The sequence below is a fragment of the Schistocerca serialis genome, chromosome 10 (genome assembly GCF_023864345.2).
Source record: "Schistocerca serialis cubense isolate TAMUIC-IGC-003099 chromosome 10, iqSchSeri2.2, whole genome shotgun sequence".
Taxonomy (NCBI): domain Eukaryota; kingdom Metazoa; phylum Arthropoda; class Insecta; order Orthoptera; family Acrididae; genus Schistocerca; species Schistocerca serialis.
Window position 1 is genome coordinate 186,810,055 of NC_064647.1, and position 12,880 is coordinate 186,822,934.

At 42.1% G+C, this 12,880-nt stretch overlaps 1 protein-coding gene across 1 annotated transcript in view; it reads left to right on the forward strand.

The window, feature by feature from the left end:
- LOC126424887 (histone deacetylase 8-like) overlaps positions 1 to 12,880 on the forward strand; it is a 73,679-nt gene that overhangs the window by 23,388 nt on the left and 37,411 nt on the right. Inside the window, exon 4 of the mRNA XM_050087720.1 lies at positions 10,494 to 10,600. Coding sequence (XP_049943677.1) covers positions 10,494 to 10,600 — 107 coding nt within the window. The remainder of the gene's footprint in view (positions 1 to 10,493; positions 10,601 to 12,880) is intronic.

Genomic DNA, 12,880 nt, shown 5'->3' on the forward strand with positions numbered 1-12,880 from the left:
GTGTGCTGCAGACTATTAATGATATCTTCAAAATTACCAAAATTATTTCCAGCTTTCGTATTCTTGTTGCTGTAGGTTCTTAACAATCTGCCTATCTCCACATATGTCATTTGGCAGGATTGCTCAATGGATGGTATGCTGATATGTCTTCATAATTAACAAAAAAACTTTCAAGATTTGGATGTAAATTGTGTACCATCGTCAGAAAGAATCGATTTGGGCATTCTTGTTGTTGCCGGCCGAAGTGGCCGTGCGGTTAAAGGCGCTACAGTCTGGAACCGCGAGACCGCTACGGTCGCAGGTTCGAATCCTGCCTCGGGCATGGATGTTTGTGATGTCCTTAGGTTAGTTAGGTTTAACTAGTTCTAAGTTCTAGGGGACTAATGACCTCAGCAGTTGAGTCCCATAGTGCTCAGAGCCATCATTCTTGTTGTTGTTGTTGTTGTTGTGGTCTTCAGTCCTGAGACTGGTTTGATGCAGCCCTCCATGCTACTCTATCCTGTGCAAGCCTCTTCATCTCCCAGTACCTACTGCAACCTACATCCTTCTGAATCTGCTTAGTGTATTCCTCTCTTGGTCTCCCTCTACGATTTTTACCCTCCACGCTGCCCACCAATACTAAATTGGTGATCCCTTGATGCCTCAGAACATGTCCTACCAACCGATCCCTTCTTCTAGTCAAGTTGTGCCACAAACATCTCTTCTCCCCAATCATATTCAGTATAATAAGTATCATTCTTATCTTTGTAAAATAATCTCTCCTAATTTTTGGAGTGATGTTTTTACTGGAAGCCTATTTGAGTGGATATAGTGTCATAAATTTGGAAAACAGGGCAACCATTAAAAATATACAGGGTTTTCAGAAATTCTCGTCGCAACCTTCTAGAACTTGTAGAAGGGAGTAAGTGTATAGTATTTTGAATAGGAACCATGGATTGAAACATATTGTCTCCATTCTACAACAGCTTCAGTGCAGGTGTTTAACTCGTCCATTTCTGCTTGAGGAATTGAATTAGGTGTGACTATACAATTATTAGATAACAATTCAAAAGGAAACATAACTGAACATCCATTTGTCACATACATACACTTGTTTGTGTTAACACTTTAGCATTGTATGTTTAAATCATTCCAAAACAAAAAAAGACCCGAGCAAATTATAGGTACAGAATAGTTCTGAAGTATTACAACAGTGGTTCGATGTGGCGAACACCAACTACAGACATTACAAGCATACTACGGTACACTCTCTCCCCATCCTACCTGGTGTCATTTTCCAGTGTAACATCCAGAACTTGGACCAGCAGATCTTTCTCTGTCTCTACAGGAGTCCCATAAATCTTGTAGCAAGGCAGACATTAAGTGACATGAGGTGACCGTCTGATATAGTACGTGTCATCCTGTCTACCCTATTGCATACCAGGACAAGCAACTTTGAGACTTTTCTCTTTCCCTCAGCAGTCATGGACGCATTGCACATCTGAATTGAAACCATCGTAGAACAGAAATGATTTGATTTTCTGATCAAAATGTTATTTGCTCACTCCCTTCTAAAAGTACTAGAAGTTTGTAATGGGAATTTCCAAATGCCCTGTATGACCCCCCCCCCCCCCCCCCCCCCTCCTGTTTGACTTGAGTAGATCTCCATATATATCCACAGCGATGAGTTGTAGCTGTTCTTTTGATCAGATGTTTCGCGTGAATCCCCGCATGTGTGGTTGGTAACTTTTACCCTCTGGTGCTCGTCACATGTTGCTGGTTGTCCCTTACTCTCCTTATTATGTTATAAAAGTAAGCATTTTGTGGATTTTATGAAAGCACTTTTGTGTCCCACAGAGTCTGGAACTTTCATGAATGTACATTATTATATTAATATCAATATAATAGAGGGAAACATTCCACGTGGGAAAAATTATATATAAAAACAAAGATGAGGTGACTTACCGAACGAAAGTGCTGGCAGGTCGATAGACACACAAACAAACACAAACATACACACAAAATTCAAGCTTTCGCAACAAACTGTTGCCTCATCAGGAAAGGATGTGGGCTTTGGTCTTTCCCTCTCCTTCTCTCTTTCCTGATGAGGCAACAGTTTGTTGCGAAAGCTTGAATTTTGTGTGTATGTTTGTGTTTGTTTGTGTGTCTATCGACCTGCCAGCGCTTTCGTTTGGTAAGTCACCTCATCTTTGTTTTTATATATTATTATATTAATATTTTGATATATAGTCCCCTTGAATAATATTCCACTTTAGTAATATTCCATCTTTTCATACCCCCTTTCTTCCCTCATAACTTTTCACCAATCCAATTTGGCTTGCAGTTTTGGTTCCTTTGAATCTCTTTACAAATTTTTCTGTGAATTTTGTAATTTACGGTGCAAAATAATCTTCTTTATCTGATCCAGTAATCCAGATTTTAAATATTGATTTTCTTCTTAATTACAAATTGGCTTTTGTGGATGACATTTTGACTAATTCCAGACATATTACTTGATATCACCATTAAGCTGGTTTTATATGAAGTGAACAGATTTTGGCAAAATATGAAAATATTCTGTCAAACAGTGGAAAATACAGGATGGAACTACATAAGTTTCTATTACTGTGGTTTTACATGGAATAAAATACTAAATTAATACACAATAGTGATTAGCTTGGATTTCGTGATTTTCTGCACAAAATATTATTTTATGTAGGACGCAGTAATGCAATACTTATAGTATCAATTTTCTTCTTAATTACAATTCATATTGTAGCTAATGTTTCCTTAAGTTCCACATATGCACTTAGTATGCCATACGTAGCTGGGACATCTGGGCATCTTACATAGCTCATCTATAAATGGGACTACGCTTCCTGTGCCTTTTGACTACTCAGTTTACATAGCCTTCAGAATGGCTGGTCCATGTATTTTTATTGTACCATCAACATGTGTCAGTAGGAATGGAGGTACTCTTTTGGGGGTTGAAGGGAAGTAGACATGATGTAATGAAAGTTCTCAATGTAGCAGACGGGTAGCACTGATATCAGCTAAATTCTGTTTTTGTTAAATTAGTACATGATGCACATTATTGCAGGTCTCAATGCAGCCTGTTGAATAATTTTATTTGTATGACTATTTTTAAAAAATAGTAGTGTTCTGTGTATTGTTCATGGTAGAAGACTGCTATACTATACCCTGCATAGTTCATCACTGAGAGAAATTTGTCCAAAAGTTAGTTAGGGTTCAAAAATGTATGTTCCTTCAATATTAAGAAGTGTACATCCAAATTCAAATGTTCTGTGCTTGTTTTTTAGACTTTTTTTCCCAATGCGTTCCAAAGTTCCAAAACTGCTACCACTTATGAAGACACTGAGAAAATGCGTAATGTGATTCTGGACAAGCAGTAATAACAGGTGTTTGACGTAATTAATGGCACATGCGTGTTAGAAGAGTAGATGTTGTGTGAAAGAACTGTTTACCACATTTTGTAGAATTAGGATGAAAAGGAAATTCAAAGCAATTTCTAAACAATGTTTCGACCAATGTGACAACTTTTCTGTTCTTAGCATTTGTGTGTCAACCAGATACAATCTTTGACCTGTGAATTTGTCACTTCACATCAAAAATGAAATTACAGTCAAAGTGAGAAGGGGGGGGGGGGGAGGAGGAGAGTTGGTCCTGTCCTTAAAAAGCGGTTTCATCTGCCACAAAGGTTACAGCCAGCTGTTTCTCAGCTGCAAAAGAGATTATTTCAGGAGGGTGAGGGGGTGGGGGGGGGGGGGGAGAGAGAGAGAGAGAGAGAGAGAGAGAGAGAGAGAGAGAGAGAGAGAGAGAGACTCTTCTCTTCATTCACTGTGCTGGCACGTACACACTCAAGAGTTTTTCTTAATGGTAACCTGCCTCAACAACGTTGGCTGTAAGGGGTGTACAGATCTTGCACTGCACCATTAATGTCCAGGATCGCCTGATCTCACTGGATGTGGGGCTTATAACACTCCGTGTACCTCCCCTACCAACTGCTTTGGTTTACCTGTGATTCTTCATAGTAACAGCAGTGAATTCACGAACTTCCGACACCATCACAAAAGTAAGGAACAAGTTTGAATATTGTGTGTATGTTTCTTTTGTGACTGACAGTGTGCATATTAAGTATTGGGATAGGGATGGATTGCTACTCACTGTAAAAATCACCTATTGAGTTACAGACAGGCATAGTGAAAAGACTGTTGCATATTATAGCGGTTGGCCAAAGCCTTCTTAAGCAAAGGGCGCGCACACACACACACACACACACACACACACACACACACACACACCAAGCAAGCAAGCATACTTCACGCACACAAGACTGCTACTGCCAGCAGCTCTGACCGGAATTTGACAGTCTGGAATGGTGTAAGGGAAAGGATAACAGGGTATGGGTGGGGGGAGAGAAGAGCACTGTCTGGCGATGCGTGCAGGGCCTAGAGACTTCTTGGTGCAGCATTAGACGGTGCAGTGAGGGGCCAGGGAAGAGGAAAGAATGGACAGGTTGCCGAAGGCGGCACACAAAGAGAGTGAGGGAATGTGTAAAGGGAGGAGGTGATAGGTTGACAGGGTGGAAACTGTTGTATGCTTTATGTGCTGGCCTCTGCCACTGCCCATCCTTCCCTCTTCCCTGTTCCTCTCCTTTTCTGCCTCCCGCCCCCTCCCGATGCTGCAACTGGCAGTCTCTAACTCCTGCGTAACCTCCCCACCCCCCAAACAGTGCTCTTCTCTCTCCCCACCCATAACCTGCTATCCCCCTCCCCCTTTCCCCACCACTCCAGATTGGTATTCACATGACAGTCAAATTCTGGTCGGAGCTGCCGGTGATAGTGGTCATATGTACGTGAGGTGTGCTTGCTTGTGTGAATGTGGGTGTTTTCTTTTCTGAGGAAGGCTTTGGCCAAAATCTGTAATGTGTTACATGCTTTTCATTGTGCCTGTCTCCAGCTCAGCTGGTCATCTTTATGGTGAATATCAAATTATCTCTTTCCTAATATATTCCAACCTGGAGTTTGCATTGCTTAAACATTTATGAAGGTAAATAAAAATATTTGATGCTAAGTATAATTGTAAGAAGCACACCAATGTTGGATATGCATATATGCAAAAGATATACCCTGGTAAGTCAGATCTTTTAAAAATAAAGGCTTTGTAGTCCTACGTCCGCAGCTCCTGGTCGTGCGGTAGCGTTCTCGCTTCCCGCGCCCGGGTTCGATTCCCGGCGGGGTCAGGGATTTTCTCTGCCTCGTGATGACTAGGTGTTGTGTGATGTCCTTAGGTTAGTTAGGTTTAAGTAGTTCTAAGTTCTAGGGGACTGATGACCATAGATGTTAAGTCCCATAGTGCTCAGAGCCATTTGAACCATTTTTTGTGTAAGCTAAAATTTTCCCCAGTTTTCTTTCTTCATTCTAAAAGCTGTAGCCTTAAATTGGCTGAAACTTTGTGGCCACCTTGAATTTGCTGCAATGGCAGTTACAGTATGAGCACCTCCTTATTCTAGTTAATTGCCATTGTATATACTGCTGTAAAATTTAAAGCACGATGTTAGAATACTAGAATAAAAGTTGCCTGAATGTATTAAAGGCATCGTGCATCTGCAGGTATGTATTTAACCTCATCTAAAACTGAGACCAATGTGATTGAGTAGTTGTCTTATGGTAGCTTTGTCACAGCTCCAAAAGCCCTGTGTTGCCGAAATTGTGACTGTATATATTTGCACTCAGGAAACTCGTCCACACACAAGAGTGTGTTCTCGTTGTGCAGACTGATCACTCTCTATATTCAAACTCACCTTTGTGCACATTGTTGTTGACAAGATTTACTGGCAATTGCCGCCATGTTTTCATTTCATTTGGTGCAAGTTCTGTGAATAACATCTGTGTAACACATCTACATGAAGGAGGGTGTTTTTACAAAATATGTCTGGTAATTACTGTGACTGAAGATAATCCTGTTCTAGAAGTCTTGAGCATGATTTCAGTATCTGGCAACAGATATGAGTCTTCCTTTGAGTGTTCTTTATTAATGCGTGATGTAAGTTTATTATTACTGGACCTGGTTGGAAGTGCACAGCGTAGAACAACAACAATTCTGTTTGAAGAGAACCTGTTTACTTTAAAGAAATCAATAAAAATTGAACTAATTTGTATTTGACTTGGACTATTCTACAATATATATGGAACTGGGTACAAAAACTGGTGTCAGTAGAGTCTTTGCACCAGACTGAGACCAATTCTGCACTTTAAAAACCTATTGTTGGGTTGTAGGCTGTAAACACCTCCCCTCCCCCCCGCCCCCCAAAAAAGTTAGTCTTCTGACTGGCTTGATGAAACCCACCAAGAATTCCTGTCCTGTGCCAACCTCTTCATCTCAGCATATCACTTACACCCTACATCCTCAGATATTTGTTGAATGTTTTTGAATCTCTGTCTTCCTCTACTGTTTCCTCAAGTACCGTGGAAATAATTCCTTTATGTTTCAGCACATGCCATGTCATCCAGTCCCCTTTTCTTGCCAGGGTTTTCCATATGCTCCTCTCCTTGCTGATTCTGTGAAGAATCCTCTTATTTCTTATGTTATCAGCTTACCTAATTTTTGACATACTTTTACCACTTTCAAGGACTTCAGTCTTCTTCTTTTCTGATTTTGACACAGTCCATGAATCACTTCTGTAGGAGAAATACATTCACAGGAATCTCTTACCTAAGTTAAGACTACTTTTTGGTATAATAGGTTTCTCGCGGCCCGGAATGCCCTCTTCGCCTAGGTGCAAGTCTACTTCTTATACCCTCCTTGCTTTGTCAATCGCGTATTTGTTTGCTCCCAAGGTAGCAGAGTTCCTTCACATCATCTGCTACCTGCCCATTTTTGCTGTTAAATTTGCCACTACTCTCATTCCTGCTATTTGTCATTACTTTCATCTTGTTTCCATGTTCTGTGTTTATTAGACTGTTCATTGCACTCTACAAGGGCTGTAATACACAGAGGATGGCAATGTTGTCAAGTGAATATTGCCACTGTTATCCTTTCAACTTGAATTTTAATTCCAGTTCTGAACTTTCCTTTTATTTCCTTCAATGCTTCTTACACAGAGACCTACATTAATTTCCTGAAACAGTGTGACAAACTTCTCAGAACTGCTTGGTGGGGTGGTGGGATGACTTTAGAAATATTTCGAGCACTTTAGCACATAAAGTTTCAAACATTTTGAATATTAGACTCTTGCTCAAATAAGTAAATGTGAGACAGGAAGCAAAAAGGGACCTCATGTTGAAAATATTGGATTATGAGCTCTTATAATTTTTGATTACAACTCGATATTAGAGTCGATGATATGAATGTAGTAGAAAGAAACATTCCACATGGGAAAAATCTATTCAAAAAAGATGCTGTGACTTACCAAACGGGAAAGTGCTGATAGATAGACACAATAAAAAAAAAACCACAAATATCAAGCTTCACAACCCACAGTTGCTTCATCAGGAAAGAGGGAAGGAGAGGGAAAGACGAAAGGATGTGTGTTTTCAGGGAGAGGGCAAGGAGTCACTCCAATCCCGGGAGCGGAGAGACTTACCTTAGGGGGAAAAAAGGACAGGTATACACTCGTGCTCGCGCTCGCGCGCGCACACACACATATCCATCCGCACATACACAGACACAAGCAGACATTTGTAAAGGCAAAGAGTTTGGGCAGAGATGCCAGTCGAGGCGGAAGTACAGAGGCAAAGATGATGTTGAAAGACAGGTGAGGTATGAGCGGCGGCAAATTGAAATTAGCGGAGATTGAGGCCTGGTGGATAACCAGAAGAGAGGATATACTGAAGGGCAAGTTCCCATCTCCGGAGTTCTGACAGGTTGGTGTTAGTGGGAAGTATCCAGATAACCCGGGCGGTGTAACACTGTGCCAAGATGTGCTGGCCGTGCACCAAGGCATGTTTAGCCACAGGGTGATCCTCATTACCAACAAACACTGTGTGCCTGTGTTTGTTCATGCAAATGGACAGTTTGTTGCTGGTCATTCCCACATAGAAGGCTTCACAGTGTAGGCAGGTCAGTTGGTAAATCACCCAGAAAGTGTACACGATCAAAGGCAGAGCCACGTGTGAAAGCGCCCACGTCATTTACCAACTGACCTGCGTACACTGTGAAGCTTTCTATGTGAGAATGACCAGCAACAAACTGTCCATTCGCATGAATGGACACAGGCAGACAGTGTTTGTTGGTAATGAGGATCACCCTGTGGCTAAACATGCCTTGGTGCACGGCCAGCACATCTTGGCACAGTGTTACACCGTCCGGGTTATCTGGATACTTCCCACTAACACCAACCTGTCAGAACTCCGGAGATGGGAAATTGCCCTTCAGTATATCCTCTCTTCTCGTTATCCGCTCGGCCTCAATCTCCGCTAATTTCAATTTGCCGCCGCTCATACCTCACCTGTCTTTCAACATCATCTCTGCCTCTGTACTTTCGCCTCGACTGACATCTCTGCCCAAACTCTTTGCCTTTACAAATGTCTGCTTGTGTCTGTGTATGTGCGGATGGGTGTGTGTGTGTGTGTGTGTGTGTGTGTGTGTGTGTGTGTGTGTGTGTGTGTGTGTGTGTGTGTGTGTGTGTATATACCTGTCCTTTTTTCCCCCTAAGGTAAGTCTCTCCGCTCCCGGGATTGGAGTGACTCCTTGCCCTCTCCCTTAAAACCCACATCCTTTCGTCTTTCCCTCTCCTTCCCTCTTTCCTGATGAAGCAACCATTGGTTGCGAAAGCTTGAATTTTGTGTGTATGTTTGTGTTTGTTTGTGTGTCCGTCGACCTGCCAGCACTTTCATTCAAAAATTCAAGCTTTCGCAACAAACTGTTGCCTCATCAGGAAAGAGGGAAGGAGAGGGGAAGACGAAAGGAAGTGGGTTTTAAGGGAGAGGGTAAGGAGTCATTCCAATCCCGGGAGCGGAAAGACTTACCTTAGGGGGAAAAAAGGACAGGTATACACTCGCACACACGCACATATCCAGCCACACATACAGACACAAGCAGACATTTGTAAAGGCAAAGAGTTTGGGCAGAGATGTCAATCGGGCGGAAGTAAAGAGGCAAAGATGTTGTTGAAAGACAGGTGAGGTATGAGCGGCGGCAAATCGAAATTAGCAGAGATTGAGGCCTGGCGGATAACGAGAAGAGAGGATATACTGAAGGGCAAGTTCCCGTCTCCGGAGTTCTGACAGGTTGGTGTTAGTGGGAAGTATCCAGATAACCCGGACGGTGTAACACTGTGCCAAGATGTGCTGGCCGTGCACCAAGGCATGTTTAGCCACAGGGTGATCCTCATTACCAACAAACACTGTGTGCCTGTGTTTGTTCATGCGAATGGACAGTTTGTTGCTGGTCATTCTCACATAGAAAGCTTCACAGTGTAGGCAGGTCAGTTGGTAAATCACGTGGGTGCTTTCACACGTGGCTCTGCCTTTGATCGTGTACACCTTCCGGGTTACAGGACTGGAGTAGGTGGTGGTGGGAGGGTGCATGGGACAGGTTTTACATCGGGGGCAGTTACAAGGGTAGGAGCCTGAGGGTAGGGAAGGTGGTTTGGGGATTTCATAGGGATGAACTAAGAGGTTACGCAGGTTAGGTGGGCGGCGGAAAGACACTCTTGGTGGAGTGGGGAGGATTTCATGAAGGATGGGTCTATCAACCTGCCAGCACTTTCGTTCGGTAAGTATATATTAACACCTTGCACCACTTTGTTGTAAGATGCTTCTTCTACACAGACAAATCCTGTGAACGTGGCTTGACTTTCCTGAATTCTTGTTTCTATTATCAAAACCAGCATCAGAATTATGCCCATGCATCCTGTACCTTCCCTAAAGGGAAACTGATCATTATCCAACAAATCCTCAATTTTTGTTTTCATTCTTCTGTTAGTTATTCTCATTAGCATTTTATTTGCTGGATCCGAGAGGCAACAGAAGACCTTATGGGAGGTTGTTGAACAACACGAGGAAACATCCACAGCTATGTGACAAATTGTATGGCTGGAGGACGTTATCCACAAAGCTATGATAGTCAACATGACTGCTTTATTCACTAAAGGATGTGGAATTGCTGATCGTGATGATAACGATTGTGGTCCCATTGCGTAAATGGTACACTGTGACACATATCTACTTGTTTTATTAGTTTACAGTTGTCCTTGACATACATGCTGTGTTGCAGATTCTCCGTAACAACTCTGCCAATAAGTTGTTCTCCTTTTAGTTTCCCCCCATTTTAATATATGAGATAGAATTGTGTATGTACATTTATATGTGTCTCTTGATAGTTTTGACATTCTGCTGAAATAAGTGTGGCCAGTAATCCTCCCTCATAATTTTTCAAGTTTCATCAAGAAAATTTTCCATTTAGCATGTTATTATGTGTTCGATATTGTAGTTATATGGGTGCAGGGCACTTGTATGTCTCTAAACAGTTGTTCAATTTTTAAATTGCAGAGATGGAGCAGAAGGGTTCTGTTATGTGAATGACATTGCCATGGCTATCCTGAAGATGTGCAAAAAATTTCAAAGGATCCTATATGTTGACATGGACCTTCATCATGGTAAACCTATAATTTGTATCATCTAGATCTTCTTATTGTGTATACATACATACAATTATGGTAGCTGCTAGTACTTGTTAAGTAGTGCCAGTCATGGAGTGGTTTACCTGGCGGCAGAACTTCTGCACCGTTTCAGCTGAAACCTCTCGTCTTCTCTTGTCGAACAGTCAGTGAGGATATTTTAAACTGCCAACCAGCACAGTCTGGGCCAGTGTCTTTTGATTCCACATTCACTGAGGTGACAGAAGTTATGAGATACCTCCTAATATCATGTCAGACTTCCTTTTGCCCAGTGTAGTGCAGCAACTCGACGTGGCATGGACTCAATAAGTTGTTGGAAGTCCCCTGCAGAAATGAGCCGTGCCGCATCTATAGCAGCCCGCAGTTGTGAAAGTATTGCCAGTGCAGAATTTGATGCACAATCCGACTTCTCGATTATGTCCCGTAAATGTTTGATGAGACTCATGTCAGGTGTTTTGGGTGGCCAAACCGTTCACTAGAAGTGTCCAGAATGTTCTCCAAACCAATCGCGATCAAATGTGGCCCGGTGACATGGTGCATTGTCACCCATAAAAATTCCATCATTGTTTGGGCACATGAAGTCCATGAATGGCTACAAGTGGTCTCCAAGTAGCTGGAGATAACAGATGACCCAGTCCATTCTATGTAAAAACAGCCCACACCATTGTGGTGCCATCATCAAATTGTATAGTGCCTTGTTGACAACTTGGGTCCATGGCTTTGTGAGGTCTGTGCCACACTTGAACCCTACCATAAGCTCTTACCAGCTGAAACGGGGATTCATTTGACCAGGCCATAGTTTTCAAATTTGTCTAGTGTCCAACAGATGGTCATGAACCTGGGAAAGATGGTCATGCTCTTGGCAAAGGCAGTTGTGTTGGTGATCTGCTGCCGTAGTTCATTAACACCAAATTTTACTGCACTGTTCTAACGGATACATTTGTTGTACATCCCACATTTATTTCTGCAGCTATTTCACGCAGGGTTGCTTGTCTGTTAGCATTGAGAACTCTGCACAAATGCTGCTGCTCTCATTCGTTAAGTGAAGGCCGTAGTGAGAGGTAATTCCTGAAATTCGGTATTCTCAGCACTCTTGACACTGTGGATCTTGAAGTATTGAATTCCCGAACAGATTTCCAAAATAGGCTGAACCATGTGTCTAGTCTGACTACCCTTTTGCATTCAAAGTCTGTTAATTCCCGCCATGGGGTCACAATAGTGTCCGAAACATTTTTCATGTCAATCACCTGGGTGCAGATGACAGCTCCACCAAAGCTCTGCCCTTTTATTCCTTGTGTATGTGATGCTACAGTCATCTGTATTTGTGCATTTCGTTAGTCCCGGATTTCTGTCACCTCAGTGTAACATAAGAGGGTCTGTAAGTACCTCCTAGGTGTAAAGAGATGACTGTGCAGAAGCTACAATGCAAACAGAAATATGACACATATCAGTAAACAAGTTTCAATTTATAATAGGCACTGTAGTGTAGTTGCAGATCACACCACTAGGGGGCAGGCATGTCAGAATGTAGTATCCTATGGAGTGATGCTTACATTTTGTGTCCTAGAATTTTCTACATGTGAGGCAATTCTGACAGTTTCATACAAGTTATCACATAAGAGCTCCTGCTGTAACTACCAGTGTTGTGTGTTCACTGCTTCATAGTTTGTGAGTGAAGTTCGTACGTGATTTGGACATTAGAGGCCACCTGGCCTGCTAATAACAGCAGCAGGGTGGACCGCAAGGCTCTGCAGGCCACTTGTGTATTGCTGATTGTATTGTACCTTGTTCTCCACATGTATGTGTACATTTTCAGCAATAAATTACAGTATTCTTGGCTTAAAAACAGCTCCAACAGACAAAACATTCCATGGGTGGCAACATGTTCTGTGAGACTGGCTGCTTATGTGGTGTAAAGAAAAGAGACCAAGTGGGATCAGCAGCAGATAAGGTGGAGTATGTGTGGAAATTGTTCATCAGGAGCCCAAAGAAATAAAAAAGACACGTACCAGCAGGGAACTGCAGGTACTGCAGTCAACCGTCTGGCACTTCAACACAAACTTCTGCATGTAAAACCATTGTTACATGCACTGACTGCTTGGGAAAATGAGCTTCATTCTGTATTTTGCAATGACTTGCAGTGGCTACTGAAAGAGACAATTTTTTTTTTACGGAATTTTTTTTTCAATAATTTTTTTTTCAATGACAAAACCAAGTTTGATGTTTCTGGATAGCTGTATTGTGATAATGTTCCTTTTT